Here is a 25,795-nt window from a genome sequence, read left to right as displayed (position 1 = left end):
AATCCTTGGATGATACACACAGGATAGTGGAACCATATTCAAAGTCCTTCTAGTCTGGTAGACCCTGCTAGAAAATGGTATCTGCTGGCATAGATTTTAATAACCTAAGGTCACTTTCATTACATAATGAGGCATCATAGAAAGAATACAGTAATTTAGATAAAAGAAAATAATAGCCCATATCTACCATAAATTTTATAATTTACAAAGCACTAAAAGCTCAGTGAAAAGTCATAAGTCTTATGTTTTTCTGAGATAGGGAAGAGTGGTTTGAGAGACATCTGTGATTTTTCCAACAAAATTTTTAGCTAGAAAAAAATTCTTAATTATCCTAATCCCTTAAAACTCAAGAACCATTTATGAAATCCAGAAATACAACATTAATGATTCACAGATTAGAAATTTTTAAAAAGAGCCAAAAGAGGCAATGATTACTGAAATAAAAAGATAGTAAACATAAGTTTGGGTCCATATCAGGTACTTGGAAACAGAACACGAGTATATGTAAATTTCATATTGACAGAAAACACTAAAGAAAATCAAATGAGAAGAAATAAACATATGTTCAGAAGTGGTTATTTATTCTAGGAATCCTGTTATATCACAGAATTTTTAGAAATAGAAAGACCTTTAGATATGTATTAACCTAACCCTCTAATTTTATAATGAAATTTGAAGCCCAGAGAGGCTCACTAGCTTGTCCAAGGTCACACAACTCTTTGTGGCAGAGGGGGAGACAGAAGCCAACTCTCCTTTCCATGGCTGTTTTCACTGTTCAGTCACTGATTTGAGCTCAAGAAGTAGCTCTCAAAGGATAAACTAGTAATACAACCTTCCATCTCCAAGTAGGTCTATATTAGTTCTTTTTGTTTGATAATTCTACATCTACAATTTTTCAGGTAAGGAATTTAGTTTCTCTTGTTAACCTCTTTGTCAGAAACCTTTTCTTACTTTTAAAACTACATCTTTCTACCCACTGACTCCCTTCTCAGAGTGAAACATTTTCATTCTACCTTCCTCTACATTCAGCTGCTAAAAATGGCTACGCTCTGTTAAAACTCCTTCCAAGTTCTAAAATGGCATTATAGTCTCATTTTCATGACCATTAGATATCACATTATCCTCTCTCTTTGATTTTTACAAAAAGAGAACACACGGTAAAGGATATGAACCACGCAAAAATGGAGTCAATGACTGCTAAAATAATGTCACAAATGAGAACAGCTACATGGCTAGAACCCTAAAAAACAAAATGGAAAAATCACTTGTAACAAGGTTTCATAACAACACAGAATGACATAAATGACGGTTTTTAACTGGGGGGGGGCAGGAGGAGGAGTAAAGGAGTAAAACTAGTTCTACATCTGACCCTAGAAAGCTTGAAAAGTTCAACGTCCTTCCTTCAGAGGGGATAAGACCCCTCTGCTTGTGGGTCATCCAGCAGAGCCCAGATGACCATTTGTCATATATGTTATCATGGGGATTCCTACTATGCTATGTGAAGTATAGGTCAAACCAGAATGCCACCGAGGATCCTGTGATTTGAACATGGATGTCATACTGACAGATATGTAATAGTCTACAGGAAGCATGCCATAAACACTATGGTGTGGTGTCCAAAACAGATCTAACTCCATGTAACAGTGTCACCAAGCGTTTACTTCATGAATAATATCTTTTATGCCATTTCTTCCTTGCAAGTCATCACTGTAAAGCAGTGGGGTCAAACTCAAGAAGAAAATAATCCCTCCCAGGTATACTGACTTAGAAAACCACAAATTAATATTTCCTATGTTGTATTCTATTTTATTTATTTTGTTAAATATTCCCCAATTACATTTAAATTGGGACTTGGGAGTTCTGGGGCCCCACTTAAGAGAGTTTGATAACCCTACTGTAAAGGACCTGAGTTCAAACCTTGCCACAATAATTTACTGCTATATGACTACAGGCCAATCATAACTTTTCTAGGCCTTAGCTTCCTCATCTAAATAATGGGGATATCTGTAAGGCCAACTTTATAGAGCTGCTGTGAGAATCAAAGAAGATACATAGTATGTCTGCAAATCTTAAAACCTCTATGATTTGTTCAGTATTTTTACTCATATCCAATTCTTCGTGATCCCATTTGGGATTTTCTTGGCAAAGATACTGGAATGGTTTGCCATTTTCTTCTCCAGCTCATTTTACAGATGAGTAAAATGAGGCAAACAGAATTAAGTGACCTGCCTAGGGTCACAGCTAAGAAGTGTCTGAGGCCAGATTTGAACTTGGGAAGATATCTTCCTGCCTCCAGGCCTGCACTCTACCCACTGTGCTACCTAGCTGTTCTAAAATCTATATACAAGTTAGCTATTAATATGTGGCACACACACCACACACACACACACACACACCCACACACCACACACACACCCACCCCTGATTTCTCCCTAACTAGAAAAAAATTTAAATGACTACACTGAAAGGTGAAAACACCAACTGGGTTTAATTCAGAATGCTACTTATAACAAGACTAACATGAAGATGAATAATGTCATCAGAACCTTGGGATTCTATTTTCCTATTCTGATTCCTAAAATTCCTATTCCTAAAGAGCTATAAACAAGAACAAAGAACTGAGGAGCTTGTTTCTAAACAGTACAGAGGACAGGGAAAACTCTTTAGTGACCTACACTGAATGTATGATCTATTCTGTGATCTTTCTACCACAGCCCAGTATCTTATCTATGTTCAAGACATAGGTCAACGAGCTCAAAGAACACTTTTACTCTCAGGAAGAATACGATATTTATTTTTAAAAAATGAAAGAAGGGTTTGAAAGTAAAAAGAATCCGAAGAAGCAAATTAGAATACCAATCTGTGGCAGGAAGTCCAAGGGTAGAATAATAAGATACCAAATTGAAAAATACAAGTGTTCTGTGGTCCTTCTTCCCCAAGTAGTCAATTTGAAGCGATACCTGCAGGACCTAAACCCTCTAATGAAAATCCTACTTAGCCTTCATGTCTATCCATCCACCAAAGATCAGAGGAGGCCAGCCACCGGGTGAATGACTGCCTCCTATGGGCTGAAGGGGCAACTATTTGTGCACTTAATCACAGGAAAGAGATCTATCAACTTCCTTGGGTGCAGCAAACCTGATGGCTAATCCCAGCTTCTGGTGTCTCAGAAGGGCACAAGTGACTCTGCTAACAGGAATCCAGAAAGGATCACTTAGAATCAGACTTTAGGCAAGAAAACCTTAGGGACACAGGCGGTATTTTCATCACTGCTACCAACTGAATGCAAAGCTTCAGAGAGAAAATGAAGTTTGGGAAGCAAATACCAACTTAATAAGACGCCATGTGAGAATATAAATTTTGGATTTCTGGATAATGGCTTAAATGACAGGAATGACAGGTTCCTGGCCAAAGATTCTGTCCAGAAAGGCCCAGGGTAAGCACCTAGAGACTCTTGCACAGTTAATTAAAAGTGTTTTAAACAGACAAGGAAGCAGGGATGAGAAAAAATGCCTATGTATATCTACCAAGACAGATATCAGAAAGAATAGGTACAAGACAGGAAGAAGCAATAAAGTTCACAGGACACAAAGTCCAAGAAAAAAGCCACAATAAAACTAATGACTTCATATGGCTATGCATATGAGGCAGGTAGGTGGCACAGTGGGCAGTGTACTGAACCTGGAGTCAGCAAGACCCAAGTCCAGCCTCACACACTTCCTACCTGTGTGATCTTGGACATATTACTTACCCCTGTCTGCTTTAGTTTCCTCATCTGTAAAATGAAGTTAATGGTAAAACCTACCTACCAGGGTTGTTGTGAGGACCAAATGAGATAATATTTGTAAAGCACTTTACAAACCTCAAAGTGATATAAATGCTAGCTATTAATATTTTAATGTATGGGTAGGTAAGGTAAACTAGAGGTAAACAAGGTGAACTAGGGAGCTTAGCACAAAGAAGAAAATTTGACAACACAGGTATCACTGAGTCATGGTAAAAGACATGGGAATATGGCTCAGGAAATATGTACTATATTCAAAGGAAAAAGATAGGAAAAGGGGAAATAGAAGAGGTGCAGAGTAGCACCATCTGTTTAAACTTGTGTTCAATTAAGGAAATCTAAGGGACCAAAAGGGAAGAGAGTATGGTAAGAGAGCATCTGGCTGAAGATGAAAAGCAGAAACAATGCTATCCACAGACATTAGTGAGCACCAAGAGAGAAAAAGGAAGTAGATGAGTTCAAAGAAACAAAAAAGATAACAACTCTAGGGTATGATTTAATGATAACTAGAAACTAGAGCTCCATCTCTGCCAGAACTCTCTCAGTGATAACTTCATCCTTTAAAACAGGAAAGAGGCAATGAAGGAAACATCTATATTTTGCACCAGATTCTCACCAACAAGGAGGAACTCATTTCTGGTTGGGAACTATGGAGAAAATATGGTCACTTCATCTTAATGTTTGTGACAGAAAAGACAGAGAGGCTCTGCTAAGAATTGGTCCAAGAAGGGCAAATCATTAAAGAATTTATTAATAGTAAATACTACAGATACAAATACAAAATCAAAGCAATTCCTATACTCAAGGGGCTCACATTCTACAACGAGGTAAGGAAACTAAAGAATAAAACATTAAAGAAATAAAGGGAGAAAAAGCAAGTCTGATCAAGAGAAAAGAGGGTAAATTATATAGAGGCCAATGCAGATGCAGAAGGAACTAACCACCAACTAACAATTCTTTTTTAAACTATACAGATGATGGAAGTCAGGGCAGGTAATTGAGGATAAACACAAAAAGTATGACAGTCTTGTGAGAATGTCAGGAAAATTGGAATTCAGAATAAACTGAGACTATTAACAAAAAAAAAAGTACAACTAAAATGGATGTTTTTCCCCCACTGGGAAAAGAGAAAAATCAAAGAAAAGGGAGAAGGGGAAGGAAAAAAGTATTTATTAAGCACCTCATATGCACCAGGGACTGGGCTAAGTGCATTACAAATATCTCATTTGATCATCATAACTACCTTAAGAGGTAGTTATGGGTAGACCCATCTTAGGGTCAAGGCAGACAGAGGTGAAATGTCTTGTCCAGGGATCACCCAGCTAGTAAGTGCCTGAGGCTGCATGTGAACTCAGATGTTCCTGGCTCTACACTCAGTGCTCTCTCTACTACACCACCTAGAAGAAGCGATAGCATCACTGCCACTCAACTCTCACTCTGTTTTCTCTGCCAAGAAAATCACAGGAGATCCAGTCCTTCTGCCTATCTTTTCTCTACTAAGCAGAATGTTCTTTGCAGTATAAAGTGCAGAAAAAGAACAGTAAGCATTTCCTGATACTTGCTTTCCTCCCAAAATGATTACATATGTACTTACATATTTATATGTTGTATTCTCAGTAGAGTATAAGTGCCTTCAGGACAGACTGTTTCTCAATTTACTTTTGTAACCCTAATGACTTCCAAATGAATGGATGAATGAACATTGCACAGAGGAGTCACTTATATACTTGCTGTATTGAAAGACTAAGTAAAGGAAGGGTCAAAGGAGCCCTACCTGCATGTGATGCATTCAGTTCACCAGGCCTGGATGAGCTACATCCCCAGGAACTAAATAATTAGCAAATGTGACTGAAGCTTGTCAGTGATCTCTGCAGGAAGGGCAGAGTCACCACAGGACTAATGAAGTGCAAATACTGTCCTGATTTTTTTAAGAGACTTCAATCTTAAAACTACAGACCCCTGAGATGACTTCTATTCCTGGCCAGATTCTAGACCATATGAAAGACATGGCTAGTGAACACATAGAAAATGAAGTGATGGACCCATAAAAAAAAACAAACAAAAAGGCTTCACCAAGAACATGCTATAACATTCCTTTTGCAGAAAGCTTACTACACTGGCATATTGGGAAATTCTAGAGATATATTCACTGATTTTTTTCAAAGTCTATCATGTTATTCTTGCGGATAAATGTAGGCAAGGTGATAACACAGTGAGGTAGTTACAGAAGTAGCTATACTCAAAAGTAGTTATTAACGGTTCCAGTTCAATGTCAACTTGGAAGGAGATGGCTAGTGGAGTGGCTGGTTGTCCCTGTACTATTCAACACTCTGATCAACGATGTGAATAAAGGAATTAATTGCATGCTTATCAGATGTGGAGAGTACACAAAGATCTTGATAGGCTAGAATACTGGGCCGTATCTAAAAAGATGAAATTTAACAAGGATAAATATATAATTCAGCTAAAAATCTAATAGGTAGGGCCACATACTACCAGTTAAAACTACTTTAAAAAGTATATTTTAATGTTCAAAAATGCTCAAATGCATGAAATTAATATTTAGGTTGTCCATCTGATTAATAATTTTCAAGGTTTATATGGGAAAATTAAGAACCCAGACTATACAATGTCAAAGGCAAAATGTTCTCTGAAGTGAATATCATAATTCTTAAATTTTGTTTTGAATAGCAAACATTCAATATTCTTTGTTTTTACATACCACTATATGTGAATCTACAAATACATATCTTTGAAAACAATAAAAATCAGCTGAACACTATTGTACAAGCTTTCAATTCCGATGCAGTTTTTTTTTAAATACAAGTCAGATCAGATTTCCATTGCTTTTGGTCAAAAAACAGTAAAAATTTCAGAGCAAGGAGTAACGTTGTGTAGTCTTTAAAATATCAAATTTGAACAAAAGAATATGGGGTGTTTCAGATACACATCAAATGTGTACAGACAATTTGTACCTACAAAAACTTTCAAACTCAACCATGTTCTACATTAGTAAGTGCTTTATCCTGTTCTTTGTATGCTCAGGAAAAACAGTAGCAATTTTCTAAAATGAAAATATTACATAAGCAGAAATGTCTAATCCAGATGAAACTTTTTGCAAATTTGTACAATTAAAAATACATAAAAGAATATTAAACTATGTAAATTCATTTCTGGAGAAACTCACCAAAAGATATGACAAAGTAAAACATGTCTTAAAAACAATTTTTTAAAAAGTTACCACTTTTTACCCCAATAACTCTCATAATGCCTTCAATAGCCGCAAAAATGAAGTAAAGAGCACCCAGTCCGATCACTCGATGCATAACTGTTCCTAAACGGGGTCTGAATCAATGAAACGAGAAAAACAAAGCATGAGTAAGATAAAATACAACTGAAGAAAATACAGTGGGTACAATTTTTTAGTAACAAGTCATCATCTAACTACACATAAGCAATTCCCAATTTTCTTCTTCCTGCAGTTGCCTTTTTCAGCAATAGACGGCAATCAGGTCTTTGAAATGGAGACCCAAAGAGTTAAGGAAGCAAAAGAAAATAGTTTATGCAGATTAGGTCTACAGATTAAGGAAGAAGATCCTAAAACAGAAGAATAGATAGATTGCAGTGAAATGTCTGTGCTTTTTTTAAAAGCACTGTTCAGAGGAGACTAAATGAAAATTAAAAGAATGCAAAGCAACGGCTATCTGGATATGATGGATTACAATTCTGCTGTTAAGTAGAAGTAGGCCTGGTACTTCTCTGAAGACCATCAGTAGGATTCATGATGTGGCCTGGGCCTGACATAATTTTACAGACAAAAACTTAAGGTTAAGATGAGGCCCATGGTTACACAGGTTAGTAAGTGGGTACAGTCAGAATTCAAATCAAAGTCCTCCAACTTCAAACCCAGCTTTCTTTCCTCTGAACAACCCTCTTTTCTTAACTCAAGGCTAGAAACGATCTTAGAGATCAGCTAAGTCCAATAGCTTCATTTTATAAATGAGGAAATTGAGGCCTATCCCTATGAGAATGCTCCAGGTCCTGGCACACAGAAGGTACTTAATGCTCGTTAACTAACTTGCATAGGTAGTAAAGCAGCAAAGGCAGCATTTGAACCCAGATCCAGCCCTCTTTCCACTGTACCATGCCACCTATTTTTAGGAGAATCAAGGCAAAAGGAAAAGAGGGAAAAACATTTAATCCATTCCTCACATTCACATTTAAGACAACGAGACAACTGGAGAAACAACATACCATCCCAAAGGCCACAGTTTCTACATTCCTATGGCAGACACAATTCCGACTGAGCATAATCTACAAGGCCTCACAATCTAGAGAACCTCACTGCCCTCATCAGGATACAGCACTCAACAAAAAGGAAGGAAGAGGCAGGGGGGAAAAAACAGGAAATGTTGAAGTGCCATATTAAAAATATACACAGAAAGTACCTTGTTATTATATATGGTTACATATAGCTATAGAAACTCTTTCCCCTTAGCAAACTGCAGAGATTATGGACAAGAAAAATGACTGATTTTTATTAGTTATTTCCCAAGATATATGAGTTGGCAACAGAATAAATTTAAAACATTAAGTCCATCACTGGAATAGTGGCATCTTAAAAAAAATTCAAATAAATTGTAAAAACAGAATTAAATTCAATTACCCTGAGCCAACAAATTTAATGGCACTGATATTTTTTCAGGACACTCAACACCCACCCATCAGAGCTATTTTATATGAAATAAAATTATGTTTTGCAAACTACCAAAAAGCATTTTAAGAAAAATAGTGAAAAATGAAATCCAAAATAGCATAATACTCACACTTAGAACTCTGAAGCCATAATTTCAAGTTACTTAATAGAGGTTTTGATATCCTGGATCCAAACTAATGTGGAACCAAAATTCCTCTCCTACTCTGACTTCATATCGCACAATGGATAGAGCCAGACTCAGTCAAGAATCAATCAATAAGCAATGAGTAAGAGCCTACTGTATGCCAGGTACTGTATGAGGCCCTGAGGACACAAAGAAAATAAATGGAACCCTTCTCAACTTGTAAAGAGCTTACATTCTAAAGGAAGACCTGAGTTCAAATACTACCTCTTCACACCTACTAACTGTGTGACCCTGGACAATTCACTTAACCTCTCAGTGCCCCAGTGAATTCCCTAAGACTATAAACTGCTATTACAGAAGGAGATTCCTCACTGAAATCTTCCTACACCGATAAAATCACAGATCCAGCTAAACAACAACCAAAAATACCACCAACTTCAAAACACGTGAATACAAAACTGACAGAAGAAATTTATTCAAAAATGTATCTTTTAGTATATAAGGTATCTAATATCTTTATTAGAATCAATAAAATTCAAATACTTATTTCCCTGGAAGAAGTAGAATCCCTTTCTCCCAAGTGTAACTTGGGGCTGTACTGCCTAGGTTCTGAGGGCAACGCAAACAAAAAAGAAAAACGATCCTTGCCCTAGTATAGGAATTAACATGGAATAAAACATGCAAGCAAATACACAAAAAGGCTAGATGAAATAAAAGCACTAACATAAACGGAAGATTTTGGAACAGGGAGTTACCCTCGCACGGCTGTATCTATGAAGATTACATTAGCAATGTGGAAGCAGGAAGACTGGTTAAGAAACTATTGCAATAGACCAAGCCAGAGGTAAAGAAATCATTAACTAAGGAAGTGGTAATGAGAATGAAAAGGAAAGGCAGATACAAACAAATAGCAGATACAACAGGATTGGGAATGAATTAGAGGATGAGGCAGACTAAGTCAAAAGCGATTCTAAGGATTTAAGTCTGATAGAAAAAGTGTTGGCACTATTAAATGGAAAATTCAGGGGCAGGATGGCTGTAATAACACCTAATACTTACTTCACAATGCCATAGCCCAAGCTCACAATAATAACCAGGAGGCGTGCTAGTGTCCTCTTAATTGCAGAAATCAACTCAGCAAACATTAATAAACCTTGGGCTGAAAAGGAAACAAATCACTTCTGATACAAATAGTGAACGAGAAGAAATTCTCCATATTCAAGATTTTCCATTTCTTCAAATACATTTGGCCAACCCATTCTCAGATTTGTAATCCATGAGCCCTCTTGGGCACAGTAACCTTTACAGAAGTGAAAAAATGGCTGCGTGTCAATAGTATACAGTTGCAATGCTACTAAAATAAAGTAGATTCCTTGTTACATTGAAAAGAGAAAGGGAAAAGTAAGCAAGTAGAAATAGAGGGTCACTAACTCAAGAAATCTCTAAGTTTCACCAACAAAAAATTCTTTTAGCTAATAAGCTACTCTTTGGGAATATAAATACACATAGAAAATTAAGTCAGCTGGGATCCACAACAGTGAATTGGAATTTTATTTAATTAAGGGATGGGAATAATAAAGGAATCATAAGATTCTAGAATTTTAGAATCAGAAGGAACTTAAGTGCCATCTAATCCAGCTCATACTTAAAGTATTTCCACTATGACATACCCAACAAGTCATTAATCAAGCTCTGCATGAAAAGCTACAATGGTGGGGAAAGTATGCCAACACAGATCCAACTCCTACTCAAAGGACCATGTGGTTCCCCTTCAACTCCTTCCCTTCTCATATTTACTATGATGACTAACAGAAATCAAAGTCTCTACAACCCACCCAGCCAAATGCTTCATATATCATTTATATAATAGATCAGCAACTTACAAGACAGTCCTGTGGTACTGACATTTTGATATTCTGCATAAAATACTGCTTTTTCCAGCATTCCCAGGAAAATAACAGCAGCAATCCAGAACTGGATTCTTAATAAATCTTTCCAATAACAGGCAGACCACATTAGCCAGAGCACACCATATAAAATGTAAATAATGCACATCACCATGTAAAACTGTAGAAAGAAAAGGAGTTTTAGATCACAGAAGCCTTAATTCTCTTAAGCCTGGCATTCCTCTGTCCAAATGTCATTCTAAGTTATTTACTATTTTTTGGTACTTTAGAAACAAAGATGGATAAGTACTGACAAAATAAGACACCTGATGAGAGATTCTAGGAAAGCTATTTCAACTCTCAAGGCCTCAACTAACTCATCTGTAAAATGTGAGGGTTAGAGGAGATTATCTCTCTATTGCTAACATTAACATTCCACCATTTGTTGGTTTCCATTTATTCTCCTACTTACAATCATTAAAGGCCATTCTGATGCAGAGATATATCCATGAAGGCCCACCATCGAAAGAGAAACTGGTGGGAAAAAAACAAACAGGTTTTCTATCAATTTCTTTTGTTAAGCTATTTAAAACACACCTATTTTCCTGATGACATAGGTACCTGCTCATCCTCCTCCTGTAGTTCTAGTCTTTTATGTGTACTGCAATCCCCAAGGAGAGGAAGGATTATCTTGCCTTTCTAACCTTATAACCAGTACATCGTTTCCCACATGATAAATACTTAATACTTTTTCATTCATTCAAACGAACAAAAACCTATACTATATTTCATCTAACACAACGGTAGATATAAGAATACAGTATTCAATAACTACTTATTTGACAGATTAATTCAATAATCTGACCCTTGCTAAGTCAAATGATTTGAGCCAAATTTGTTTATTACCAAATAGCTATATCATTTACAACAGGAGGCATAATCTGGGCATTCTGGAGGCCTAAACCTAAGAAAAGTAGACTTTAGAGTTATCTAGTTCATGTCTATGCCTCATCTTCAAATGATGAGACTAAGCTTTCAGTCTTCTCCTTTTGGAACCCTCACAGCAGCTAATATAATGTTGCCAATGCTTTCCTATTCTTAGAATATTCAATAGCTGAGGATAGGTAAGAGAGAATAAATATTTGAAAAACTAGCTGAAGTAGACGAGCTAGGATTAGCAGAAAGCCTCCTAATCTTCAAAAACCTCAATTTTCACCCATTTCTTAATACTCTATTCTTCCTATCCCAGAGTGAGAAGTGGCAATGAGAAGAACCAAGGTTAAACTATTTACTTATTCTCCTTAATTCTTTCAGTCTTTTTATTCATTCATCTCATCTCTCGCCTTCCTTTCACTACAAAAGATTAGTTTATACTTGCTGCTTTTAATTTCTTACTACCTACTGACTCTTCAGACTCATGATCTGGCTTTTATCCATACCAGCTCTGATTGCTTCTTTTATCTCTATTTCTGGTTGCCTTTTCCCCCTTCCATCCCTAAATGTTGGTGTCACTGAAAAAAACTGTCCTCAGTATTCTTCTCTACACCTCAAGAGGTCTGACTTCCAAACCTTCCTGTTCGGTCACAAGTTCTCCCTTGCACTCCAGACCAGAAGCTCTAATTGCCTCCTAGGTATCTTGACTTTGATATCTTGCCTGGACCTAATTCAAACTGAGCATGTCCAAAACCAAATGATCTTTTCCCAAAACCTATCCTTGCTCTGAATTTGAGTAGTACTTCCACTAATGGCACCAGATTCTCAATCATCCAGACTTAAAACTTAATTCTTTTCCCTCTCCATAAGCAGTCAGTCACCAAGTCCTGTTGGTTCTATCTACTAGATTTCTCACATCTGTTCCTTCCTTTCCATTCCCACTGTCATTACATTAACCCATCAACTCTTACCTAGAACACTGCTTTTGGTTCTGAACTAGTTTTCACAGCCCTAGCTTCTTCCTGGGCCAATCTAACTTACCTACTCCTCATAATACTCTTCTTAGGGGATAGCTCTAATCATGTCACAGTAGTGCTTGAAGATTTTCAATAGTGTAACCCTCCCTGCCTACCAAATAAGGTCCCAAATCCTTAACCAAACACAAAAGGCCCTGACATACTTTTTGGCCTTATCTCCACTGTTTTCCTTCTCATGCTGCATGCTAGAACCAAAAGACTTAACCACATTTCCTCTGACCACCTGTCCAACACTTTGCTGCTGTCATGCTTCTACCCTTTGCTCCCACCTACACACCCCAATATTCCCCCACTGAAAGTCTTCTCATGCTTGAAAGTCCAAATCAAATTAAAGTCCATTCATCCATTAAAGTTGTCATTCATTCATTGTTCCTCCAAGTCAAAAGTGATCTCTCCTTCTTTGGCTCTCTCAGAATCATAGGATCAAGAGTTGGAAGAAACCTCAGAGCCCTGTTAGTCTTATCTATTCCTGAAAAAGAATGCAACTAAAACATTCACCCTTGGTTTGAAAGCATCTGCAAGGAAGAACCCACTATTTCCAGGGGTAGCACATTCCACTTTTCAGCAATTCTGTAGCTTCTATTCATTTTTCTTGTTTCATTAAAGCATTCTAAGAAATCATTAGCTACTCTGTTGTAAGGCAGGGAGACCTCCAACAAGTATCTAGATAACTTTAGTTCTGAATCATAAAAATATCATGCCTCCCACACAAGCCTGATTATCTACTCCCAAAATGCTTCAGCTATTTTTCTTTTTTTCTTCTTCAGGTATTCTGCAATTTGGACATTGACAATATTCTTTGTATTTCTGCCTCTTTTCAAATTCATCCAAATGCCCTCCTTGCTTCCCTCTCTCTGGTCACTAAATTTCCCTCACTTTAGTATACCTTCTATACAATTCTACTCTGTGTTCTCTGCCCCCTACCCAATTTCTTTTACACTTCCATATATTCTGAGGTATACACTTCCATAATCATATCCCTTCCATGGGTCTCATCTCACCAAATCTCAGAAATAACCAAGATGTCCTATTTCCCTTCTCATTTTATAATTTCTACCTTTCCTTGTTCCCATACTTCATACAAAATACTTATCTAAAACTATGGCTTTATTTCTGGCTCCTTTCTTGGGTTGTCGTCTATGAAGTTCTGCGTATCTCTACTACTTTTCTTTTTACATTATAGACATGATCAAAGCATAAGACTGTTGGTTATGAAGGTAATTCTCTCTCATCCTACTCCATTTCAGTTTAAAGCCCTTATGATTAGATTTTTAAGACTATAGGAGATCCATTTTTACCAGGCATTACTAGGTACAATCCATCCCTGGCCAGGAATCAGTTATTCCTGTATTTTGAACCAGTGAGCAGAAATCCAATCCTATTCCCAAATCCATATTTTTAACCAGATCTTCACTTCCCAAATCTGCAACTTTCCTAAAGCTTTTGATTAGCAGCACTAACAAAAATCCCATCTACGGTGCTAAGGTCTTCAGTTTCTTGGCAAAGTTTCACAATCCTGAGCAATTCCTTCTACATTCCTAATGGCATTATGGTGTGGTCTACATGCGTCACCAGAAGCAGGAGTAGCTCCTCTCTCTGAACTCAGCTTCTATAACCCCTCTTATAAATTTCTGTTCTAATTTGTGCAACTCTTGTCCATAAACATATTACTGATGTCTCACTGTAACATAGAGGTAACTGTGGGTTGCAGAAGGTTTACGCCAAAGGGATGTAAAAGCTACGGCAAACATTATTAAACTGAACATAAATTTATAAAATGGAATGAAGGATGACTTATGGATAGCCCAATGCTCTACTAGTACTCATAAAGTATTAAGAGGACCAAATGAAGGCCCCTAGACAATCTGGTATATCTGATACGCAATGTTTCTAGAAAGATATGGACAAAAATCACTAAGGATAAAAAGATGAAAGGTATTCTAGCTGTGCTGGAAGTAGTAAGATCCAGTAAAGTTATCTGCAGAACCATTATATCTCCCCAACTAGCTTAGAAATCTCCTGAAGGCAGAGATATTATGTCTCATTCATGTTCACACTTATTAAGCATCTGCCACATGAAAGTAACCACATCTACATGTGTGGGTTTTTAGTAAATGTTTTGTCGTCGTTGCTGCTGTTTCAGTCGTGTCCAACTCTTTGCGACCCTATGTGGGGTTTTCTTGGCAAAGATACTGGAGGGGTTTGCCATTTCCTTCTCCAGTGGATTAAGGCAAAGAGGTTAAGTAAGCAGCCCAGGGTCACACAGCTAGTCAGTGTCTGAGGCCAGATTTGAACTTAGGTCTTCCTGACTCCAGGCCCAGTGCTCTGTCCACTGAGCCACCTAGCTGCCTCCAGTAAATGTTTACTGAAATGAAATAAAATCTCACATAAAAGTCAATATATTTATTTACCAAATAAATTTCTATAAAATCAAAACCATCCAAGGGGCCAATGATGCCCACTAGAAACATTCAACATAATAAAATTCTGAAAATCCTGAAGACCTCATAATATTTGATAATCTTCTCCAAAACACTATTTTAATTATAAATTCTGAAATTTGCAAGTGCAGAGTGAACTTTATCGCTGATTATAAGGTTTTAAATTGTATACAATTTTTTTAACTGAAAAATTAAGTTTCTTAGAGAATTCAAAAAGAAATTAAAAATACTTCTTTAAAATATAATACAAATTTGCTCTTAGGAAAAGCATAAGACTTTCATCTTAGAAATTTAAGGCCACTCCAAAAACAGTAATCACTTCCTAAAGCATAATTAGTAATAATTAACTTTTAAATGGCATGTTACTAACAGCGTAGTTACACTCAGAATAAAAGACAGAGTACTCTGAACACAAAGAAACATGCTTTTAGTTAAATAACTGTACCATTCAAATTCCAGTTTGTGTCTTCCTTTTCTGTTTTAAAAGAAATAATAAAGAGATATGGTCCATCCCTCCATGTTGTGGCTACATCATCATCCTACAAAACAGAAAAAATCCTTTTATGGCAAACAGAAATGACAATTTAAAATTGCAACTATTTGCTCCTTAACTTTTGAAACAAGTATTAGCTGTTGGACTTGCTTTCAATTTGTAGCAAACATAAAGGGTAGGCGCCAGACTGATGATGAAAATATCCAGTATCTGTTGTATTCAAATAAACCTTTGCTCTATCTCTTTACTACCATACTGAGCAAACAAGGGGGCAGATTTCTCTCAAATTTCTCTCCAAAAGCCATCTTTCTATACATCCCTCCTTTTGAGGGTAGCTATTGTCAATGTCTAGTTTTTCTAAAACATAACTTTTTAAAAAATAGTTCAGAGAATTTCTGAAGAACCTATCTAGATTAAAGGCAAAGGACAAAATACATTTCACTCTAAGAAAAAGAATGGGGTAGAAAAGACTTACTTAGCATTTGGAACCACAACAAACTGGGTTCAGATTTCAAGTTTACCACTTGTTATCTTAACAATTTGTTATCTTATGCATTAGGGGAAATGACTTCTCTTCTCTGGGTCTCATTTATAAAATGAAGGATTTGGACTAGATTGATCTCTAAGGTCCTGTTTTTAGCTCTAAATTCCATGATTAGGAGATTCTCCTAAATTTACCCTTCTCTAAATTATCAATCTGCTGTAATTATCCATGAATACCATCTTTCCTTGCCCCCTTATATCTGAACTTTCCACCTCTGTTTCTTTGCTCTCTTTAAAACCCTCCTTGATGCATTCCTATGAGCTTAAATAATCTCCATCAGTTGGTTTATATTTTTTCCTCCTTTCTTCATGGACAAAAGGTAAAAGGCAGAGGAATAACAGTATGGAAAGAAGAGAGAAATGTTATACTGAGATCATTAGATGAAACCTTAATGACAGTTTTAAGACAATATACGGAAGCTAGGTGATGCAGTGGATAGAGCTCCAGCCTTGGAGTCAGGAGGACCTGAGCTGAAACTTGGCCTCAGGAACTTGACACTTACTAGCTGTGTGACCCTGGGCAAGTCACTTAACCCTGATTGCCTCACCAAAACAAAACAAACAAAAAAAACCCAATATACAGAAGAATGTGGGATTGATGTAGATAGAATACAAACAATACATATCACCATTTAAATAAACCCAATTCCAGTAACTCTATTTTCAAGCCACTTATTCTGCTTCCTCTCCCCCAAACACATACCAAGTGCAATGCAGCATGATGAAACTGACTATCCATCAGTATTAGATTTTTCTAAAAGTCCTGTTACACTGTATTTTTGGTTTAAGAACAAATGAAAATTAAAATTTACCATTGACCCTTGCATGTCTGGAAGTTTTTTCATATTTACTACTGTTTGTTCTTTACTCTAAAAAAAAGAGAACAGATGATTGAGATCAACAAGGCCAACTCGAAATAAAAATTTTTCAGTACTTTCTGAAAGAAAAAAAAATCAAAAGTTGTCAAAGATAATACATACCAAATGGGGAATCTCTCTCTCTATAAAATATCTAAGAATCTCAAAGGATAAGTTGAATAAAAGAGGACAAAATAAAGTGCTGCTATTAATTTTTTAAGCCTACGATGAAATGTGTTAACTGACATGTTTTCCCTAACAACAGGTAGCACAACTTTTAGCTGCCTTATAGAAACCTCATAGTTTAATAGGACAAAAGAATAAAATGACATTTAAAATAATTAAGAAGTTTGAACTGGTAGAATTTATGAGGAAATCTTAAAGGAACAGGGATTTAACATTTAAGAGAAGACTAGAGGTTTAGTATGTCACAGACCACCAGACTTGACAATTACTCCCATTACTAAAAAAAAAGAATGGAAAACAATCTCTACTTATAAGACTTTAGAATGAGATGGCAGGGATCATATATATTCTCTTGCAGTTCTTTTGCAATCTTTGTAATTTTGGGATCATTTAGAACAGACAATACACAATAATCGAGAATACAGACTAATAGTTGATTAAAAGTAATAACATACACATATTTTGTGTGAAAAATAAGTATTGAACATAAGGAAATAAATAAGCTCTGAACATAAAGAAAAAAATTACTTATTTTTGCAATAAAAGCTTCAGAGCTCTGTGTGTGTGTGTGTGTGTGTGTGTGTATGTACATGTTTTCCCCCAAAAAACAAGCTAATTTATAAACTGATGATGGATCTCCCTTTTAGGAAGAAAAGGAAAAGACCCAGTTATAATGAAGACAAAGAGATGACCATGGCCTCTCCCTGTCACCCTCTATTTGGTTGCGAGTGCAGGAATTAAAGTGAGATAAAATAAGTGGCATGTAGGGAGCAAAGAATTTTCCCAATGGGTCCTACAAAGCTGCTGATGTAAGTGCCTGGATAGGCATTAGGTTACAACTAACCTTTGGGGCCAACAGCTGTGGCAGAAGAAAAGGTCTGATTGTGTTGAAAACAAATTCCATGATTGGCTATCACAAAGAAGATAGGATTCTACCCATCTTCCCATCTTTCAACTGACCACAGAATTCTATGATTCATGGAATTCACATGATCCATAATGCCATGACCCCCCCAAGAGAGACCCAATCCCTATTTTGCAGACTGACGCCCTGATGCACAAATCTTTTGTGAATACATTTTTGGGAGGGAAAGTACCAAAAAAAAAATTAATAGAGGCTGCTGTCTGAAGCACTGGAATATGAAAAATGTTTCAATTTTTTTTCTTTTTTCTAATAGTTAAAGAGTCTTCTAGTGCAGCTAGGTGGCACAGTAAATAGTGCATGCGGTCTGGAGTCAGGAAGATCTTAAGGAAATGGCAAACCGCTTCAGTATCTTTGTCAAGAAAACCCTAAATAGGGGGCAGTTAGGTGGCACAGTGAATAGAGCACCAGCCCTGAATTCAGTAGGACCTGAGTTCAAATCTGGCCTCAGACACATAACGCTTACTAGCTGTGTGACCCTGGGCAAGTCACTTAACCCCACTGCCTAGCCAAAAAAAAAAAACCCAAATGGATCATGAAAAGTTAGACATGACTGAAATAACTGAACAAAAATAACAACAAGGGTCTTTTAAGATCCCATCCAAGAATTAGCTTAGCTGAAGGGGAAAATTCAGGAGGTAATGGGTAAAGGAGGCTGTGGTAAGCAAGAATGTAGAAATAAAAAAGCACTCAACTGAATAGCCGATGAAAATTAAAACCTTTTCTTATTCAGTGACTAATACAAATTTGTTGACATTTGCATTAACTGGGAAGAAAAAACTGTCAATGTTATAATATTCAGGAAATTCACAACATACTCACACTCAACATAGGAAACATCTGCAAATCAGTGTCACAATTTAAGCGTTCACTTTTTTGCTTGAGACATTGTTTTCCTTGGAAATAATCTTCACAGAAGTCTTCATCACCACTAAGTATGTGTTTGTCTAACAGTTCCTACCAAATAAAGTTTAGGATTGTTTCAAAACATATGTAAATTGAACCAAGTTTTAAAACAGTTTAAAATGATCCTGCACCCAAATTTAACAACAATGAAAAGTAGTTCAATTTTGACTTGGAAATGCAGTATTTATGAAAGTTCACATTAAAAAAAGAAGAAAAACAGATCAAGAACCTTTTTTTAAAATTATTCAATTTTATTTTATTTTCAACTCCAAATTCTCTCCCTCTTCTTCCCAACCCAATAATGTTTTAATTCAATTTTACTTTATTTTCAGTTCCAAATTCTCTCCCTTCCTCCTCAATTTCCCCATCCAACAGCTACCTTTGCAACTACAGGTAGAAGAAGAATTCTTAACCAAACAAGGGGCAAAGAAGATCACAAAAGACAAAGAAATAATTTTGATTACAGGAAATTAAAAAGCTTTTCTAGAAACAAAAATGAATCCAGCAAGAATAACAAAGGAGATTGCTGACCAGGGAAAAAAACAACTGTCAAATAATGGCCTGCTGGCCATGACATATAAGACCAAAAACCATTCCCCAGTAGATACACGTCATACGATACAAACAGTTCTCAAAAGAATTGCCAGATATTAACAACAATATGACAGACTTCTCCAAAACACTAAAAAAACAGATACAAATCAAAACAATGCCAAGGTTTCACCTCACACCCAGAAAACTGGTAAAGATGACCTATGATACAACACTGCAGGAGCTACAGAAATATAGACACTAATGTGCTGTTGGTGGAACTATGAATTAGTCCAACCACTCTGGAAAGCAATTTAGAACTATGTGAAGGTTACAAAAATATTCATATACTTTGACCCAGAGATCTCACTGCTGAGAAAATATCCCATTTAGAAAGACAAGCAGGTACCACATACACCAAAATGTTCAAAGCAGCACATTTTGTAGTAGCAAATAATTAGAAACAAAGTCAATGCCACTGACTTGAGAATGGCTAAACCAATTGTGGTATATGAATGTAATAGGATAAGACTGCAGCATAAGAAACAATAGATATGAAGAATACTGAAAAGCATAAGAAAATTGATAAATTCTTGCAAAGAGAAATATACAGAGAAAACAAAAAACAATGACAACATCAATGAAAAGAACAAAAAAATGAAACTAAATGAAGTATAATCACAATCATCAAACTGGGCCATAAATAAAGGATGAGAAAAGGCACCTCCTTCTCCTGAACTGCATTTGTTTCCTTCTCTTTATTCTCTATTAAAGGGACAACTCTCTGGGAACTAGAGATGGGTAGAAATTTAGAAATTGAGCTGTTAGAAAAATAAAAAATATCAGCAACTTTTTTTTTAAGAAAGGCAAGCTACAGTCATCTGGAAACTTTACTTATGAGGAATGTTTTGCTCTTTGTAAATTCTAAATTAGAGAGATGTTTCTAGGGACATTCACTGGGTAGAAACCACATCCAGCTCTATAATTCTACAAAAAAATTAGCTGACATTTATATAGCAAGCTAAGTTTTGCAAAGTGGTTTACATACATCGTCACATTTAATCTTTCCCTGCTATTATTCTGACTTTTCAGACCTAATTGCTACAATGATGCCTTTTCATCCAGGAATTTCCCTCAACACCTAGGGCTTTCTCATTCAGGAACAATCCTCCACTGCGCCAACCCCCTCCTCCCACTGGGGATTTCCTTCTAGAAATGACCCTATGGTCAAGCTTTACTCCCCTCCCAGATGTGTTTCTGACTCTTTGGACTTTGCCATCATACCCTCATATCTATACCTTCCACTACATACATTTCCCACTTCAGCTCTCTTTTTATGTCTTTCCACATTAGAATATAAATCCCATAAAGGGAAGAACTTTTTAAAAAATTGTATTTGTAACTCTAACATTTAGTACAGTGCTTGGCACATAGCCCCTGATTAATAACTGCTGGTTGTCTTGCCTGGCCTACAAGATAAGTCCTGTAGATATCATCTCCATGCTATAAATAAGGAAACTGAGGCATAAGGAGATTATCTAATTTTCCTAAGGTCACACTGCCAATGTCAGAGGAAGAATTTGAGTCCACATCATTAAGACCATCATTCTTTGCATTATCATGCACATTAAAACATCAGGGTGCATAATGTAAGATAGATAATGCCACATACCATATAAATATAAAACACAGAAATCACTAATAAATATAATACTTAACCACAATTAGTACCTATTGGAAATGTAGAATCCTCAGACTAATGGGTGAATATGCTTTCAGGTTAATTTACTGATTATCTTTCTCTGCACAAAAGCACTTAAAAAATAGTTGAGTGGGGGCAGCTAGGTGGCGCAGTGGATAGAGCACTGGTTCTGGAGTCAGGAGGACCTGAGTTCAAATCCAGCCTCAGACACATAAAAACTCATTAGCTGTGTGACTGTGGGCAAGTCACTTAACCCCAATTGCCTCTCTAAAAAAAAAAAAACAAAAAAAAGGCTGAGTGGAATACAGCTTTTAAAAAAATTTTCCAAAGTCACATGTCTACTAGATCACTTTTCTCTACTCAAAAACCATTTTAGTTGTGAAAATGCAACATGGTTTTAAGTTATTAGTAATACTATCCCCAAAAGCCACAGAATAGGAGAATGCTAAAACAGAAAAGGGATCTTTTTTTCTCTGTAAGACACTATATATACTACAGTGGTCACAATACAATTTAATTCACTATCCTTATGCAAATTTTAAAAATTATTCCATCACACAGTTATTCAATTTTAGAGAAATGGAGCAAAATACATGAATTACTTGGGAAAAAATTAAAAACACTGAACTTAAAAATATCAATACCACAGAGGAAGCTGGAGGAAGAGGGGGCAACATAAATTTGGAAAAGAAAGTAATATTAAAAACAAAATATATCAACAAAAATAATATTTTTTAAAGGAATAGAAGGGGGAAAACTTACTAAGAACTCTAAAGTCAGTAATAAGAAATTATTTAAATATAGCAATAGGTAGAAACTGGTTTAAGAATCAATGTAAGCACCTGAAGACTAGATTCAAAGGATACAATCAAAGATGGAAAAGTTATAGTATTCTTCACCAGGAGTCTGATTTGAGGTCTGATAAGAATTTGAGATTATCTAGGGTCAGGCAGGTTAAGAAATGTTAATCTTTCTTCTTTCTCAACCCTTTTTCATTCTTCCTCTAGCTTTCTCTCTCCCCTTTCTACTAAAACATTTGCTCTCTTCTTTCTTCTGAATTTCTTCTTTCTTAACTGGGTCCTGTTACAGAACTGAAACACTTACTAAAGTCTTAATCATCTTCATTCTTAATTTTTAAAGTCTGTCTGGAGAAAAAATGGCTCTCTTAAACTTGTATTAATTTAACTTACTTATATTTGTGAGGAAGTTAGGGGACTGGCATTCATAAAAGAGAGTTTAATTGACTTACCTGAAATCGCAAATTGAATCAGTGGCAAAATTAAGAAAGTAATATAAATTAGACTCTATGCTAGGTGCCAAAGAAACAAAGACAAAAAAAATCTGTTGTTCTCAAGCAGCTTATACTCTACTGTGGAATTCAACACATACATAGATAAGTATACCTAAGGCAATTTGAGGGGGGAAAGAACATTAACAACTGGGAACCAGAGAAATCAGGGAAACTTCAAAGAAATTACAGCAGGTAAGTTCAGTCTTGAAGGACAATTAAGATTCAGAAAGGCAGCGATGACAAGAAAACATTTGGGTTAGCCTGATTAAATGAAATATGTAAAGGACTTATCTCCTAACCTCATACTCTAATAATCCATCATACTTCAGGTCCCCAACAACCCTAATTAGCAATACAATCCTTAAGACATTTGTGTTTTACTTACTTCCAACTTAGTATATTCGTTGTGACATGCATGATATTTCAAATGCCACTCTATGGTAAAATTCACAGGTTCAGGACAGCTGAATGCCTTAACTGTTCAGAAAGAAAGAATCTCATTTTAAATTAAAAATATAAATTACAAACTCAAACTTAGTATTTTTTCAGAAATTTTGAAGTGTTTAATGTTTTGCCTTAATAAAATCAATTTATTCAGTCAAAAAAAAGTAAATAGCTTCAAGAAAACATTACAAAAACTTACACGCTGCTAACGCATACTGTTAAGTCCAATGTGATAGTCAGGTACCACTTGTTATAAGGATACCTATTTGATCCAACAAGTCTTATATCATCCCATAATAATTTTCTATGTTCTCTTCTATACAGACACAGGTAGTGTGGCAGAAAACACAAAGCTCCTTCATTTATTGCTTCTTTTCCACTGAGGGAAAAAAAATGACTAAGTCTTTATAGATAAATACATAATAGAAGATTACAATCCAAGCATCCTGGCTGAAAGGAACCTTAGAGATTATCTAGTTCTTCATTTTACAGGTGAAAAAACAGAGATAAGTGACCTATCCAACATCCCACAGCTAGCTAATGTCAAGGCTGAGACTAGAATCCAGTTTTCCTTATTCTCAGTCTGGACAAATGTCCAGATTGGGGCTTTGCCTTGCTGCCTCTCCTAACAATAAGTAATTGAAAGGAGAACACAAGTTGAAAAAAAAAAAGTCATCTCTGATTTTTTTCAGATGATGAGATTATGACTGGGGGAACTATGTGATTCTGGGAAAAATTCAGCCATGCAAATAAGATTTCCAACAAAATTAAAACATTATAAAGTTACTGGAAAAAAAACGGTTTTAGTAAAAAGGTCATTCCCCTCACTGTTATACTTACTTTTAAGCTTGATCTCAGTAGAATTAAACATGGTTTTCCTAAATATTAATGGTCTTGATCCCTACATGGAAAAAACAAAAGTTACATCCTAAAGATATTTAAAGAGTTTATTATTTAAACTTTTCCTTCACTACTTAAAATTAAAGCATCTTTATGTTGCTACAGAACATATACAAAGCTGTAATTAGTAAACAGGCAAATAAGTGATCAGGAAATAAATACAGAAAAGATGGCTGCCTTGGTAGCTGTTCAGAGACAAAATTCAATTAATCAACAATCATTAAGAGCCTAGACACTGTGCAAAGATGCTGCAAATTCAATTGTTTACCAGTTAACAGTAAGTCACAGCCCTAAGCACAAATGAGGAGAGACCCATTTGTGAAGAAGCATAGTTTATCAATCCAATTCTCCAACCCTCAGGGCATGTTCTAAAAAACTTTCTAGAGTAAAAGCCCATCTCCTTAACTAATCTGATTCTTAATAAATGTTGATAACAAACTGAATTTTCCTTCTTTTTCAATAGGCAAGGGTGGCACAGTGGAGCCACATGAACCTGTGCAAGTTAATCAATGTGTCAATCCTAGCTTCATCATTTGTGACATGTGACCTGCAGTACCCCCTTCAAAGGATCCTTGTACAAGGCTTTGCATGTAAAAGGCTTTGCAAATTTTAAAGCATCAAATGTTATTTTTTCCATGAAGCCTTAAGAGAAATCATACAGAGTACACTTTAATTGTATACCACCCAATACATATATATATATACACACACACACACACACACACACACACACACATTATCTAATACCCTGACAATGTGCAAATTTTCTGCTCATCATTTTATGTGCTTGCCTTATTGAGCATTAGCATATAAATTGAAAGGAAGGGTATGGGTTATCTTTTTCATCATAAAGCCTAGCACGACAATCTTGGTTTTTTACAAGTCTACGCCAACAAACAACAACCTGTGTGCCAGGTCTTGCAAAGTTGGAAAGGCCTTCAAGTGTGACCTGGTAAAAAGTTAATGTAGCTCAATCTAAAGAAGCCATTCACCTACCAAAATCAGAACTAAAATCTTTTTTGTAAATTGTGAAGCTAAGGATAGGCAAGGAGCTTTACTGCTGCACACTTCCATCCCTCTTCAAGAAGGAGTTACCATATTACAATCCTTTATTTTAGCTTCCATTAGTTTAGCAGCATAAGAATATTTTATTATCCAGTCTGCTCACAAAATTGTGTTTATTTAAAAAGGAAAGGTGGTGAGGATTTGAAAGGGAGCAGCATGTGGGGGACAAAATACTAAGAAAAATCTTTTCTTCAAACACACTCCCCCATTTCAATCTCTAATTTTAACAGGGAATAACGTTTCATCAATCACAATCCTAAAACCACTGGAGATTTGGAGTCAGCGGGTCCAAGTTCTGACTTGGTCCTGTCATGTTCTGACGTTACTTACCCAGTCTGGGCCTCAGTTTCCTAATCCATAAAAGGAGGGGGTTACACTGGATCTCTACTATCACAGCTCTAAATCTTTGATTAGAAGGTTATCTGACAAATGATGAAATATGTGTCCAGAGCAATTCAAGAAGTCATTTATTAAGGGGCAGCTAGGTGGTGCAGTGGATAGAGCACCAGCCCTGCATTCAGGAGGACCTGAATTCAAATGCGGCCCCAGACACATAATACTTACTAGCTGTGTGACCCTGGGCAAGTCACTTAACCCCACTGCCTAAAACCAAAAAACAAACCAAAAAAACCCCTCCTAGATTCCTCAAAATCTGGCAATACGGCAGATCTTTAATAAACCATGTTTTGGCTGAAAGAAGGCTTTGGTCAAATTCTTTCGGGGAGGACCTGAGTGTCCTGATTTCAGGGTCCCAGCACCCCTAAACCTCTAGACCTCATCAGGGGGATGTAAAAATTCACTTAAGAATCTCAAGTGCTACTTCCGCTTCCGGGAACCAAGATGGCAGAGTAAAAAGGTAGTCACTCTCACCCTCCCCTACCAACCTCTGAAAACCCACAAAATATCACCTCAGGAAAAAAAACCCTGAACAGCTGAACTGGAAGAAAGACAGCGAACAGCAGTGCAGCAGCAAACAAGTCTCCCAGTGCCTCAGCAAAAATAAGGGAAGCAGCACTACAAAGGGCCCCAGGCA

The 25,795-nt window shown here is 36.3% G+C and overlaps 1 protein-coding gene across 1 annotated transcript in view; it reads right to left on the bottom strand.

Moving 5' to 3' along the window:
* The window catches only part of TMEM87B (transmembrane protein 87B), a 52,701-nt gene that overhangs the window by 20,200 nt on the left and 6,706 nt on the right, over positions 1 to 25,795 (bottom strand). The window contains exons 2-10 of the mRNA XM_020989438.2: positions 23,638 to 23,698; positions 22,739 to 22,830; positions 18,746 to 18,880; positions 16,771 to 16,827; positions 15,368 to 15,461; positions 10,984 to 11,045; positions 10,509 to 10,692; positions 9,685 to 9,784; positions 7,036 to 7,129 (exon numbers count right to left, since the gene is read on the bottom strand). Coding sequence (XP_020845097.1) covers positions 7,036 to 7,129; positions 9,685 to 9,784; positions 10,509 to 10,692; positions 10,984 to 11,045; positions 15,368 to 15,461; positions 16,771 to 16,827; positions 18,746 to 18,880; positions 22,739 to 22,830; positions 23,638 to 23,698 — 879 coding nt within the window. The remainder of the gene's footprint in view (positions 1 to 7,035; positions 7,130 to 9,684; positions 9,785 to 10,508; positions 10,693 to 10,983; positions 11,046 to 15,367; positions 15,462 to 16,770; positions 16,828 to 18,745; positions 18,881 to 22,738; positions 22,831 to 23,637; positions 23,699 to 25,795) is intronic.

This window comes from Phascolarctos cinereus, unplaced genomic scaffold (genome assembly GCF_003287225.1).
Source record: "Phascolarctos cinereus isolate Bilbo 61053 unplaced genomic scaffold, phaCin_HiC Scaffold_2;HRSCAF=192, whole genome shotgun sequence".
Taxonomy (NCBI): Eukaryota; Metazoa; Chordata; class Mammalia; order Diprotodontia; family Phascolarctidae; genus Phascolarctos; species Phascolarctos cinereus.
The sequence above is the reverse complement of the archived record's forward strand: the minus strand, read 5'-3'. Positions and strand labels throughout refer to the sequence as shown.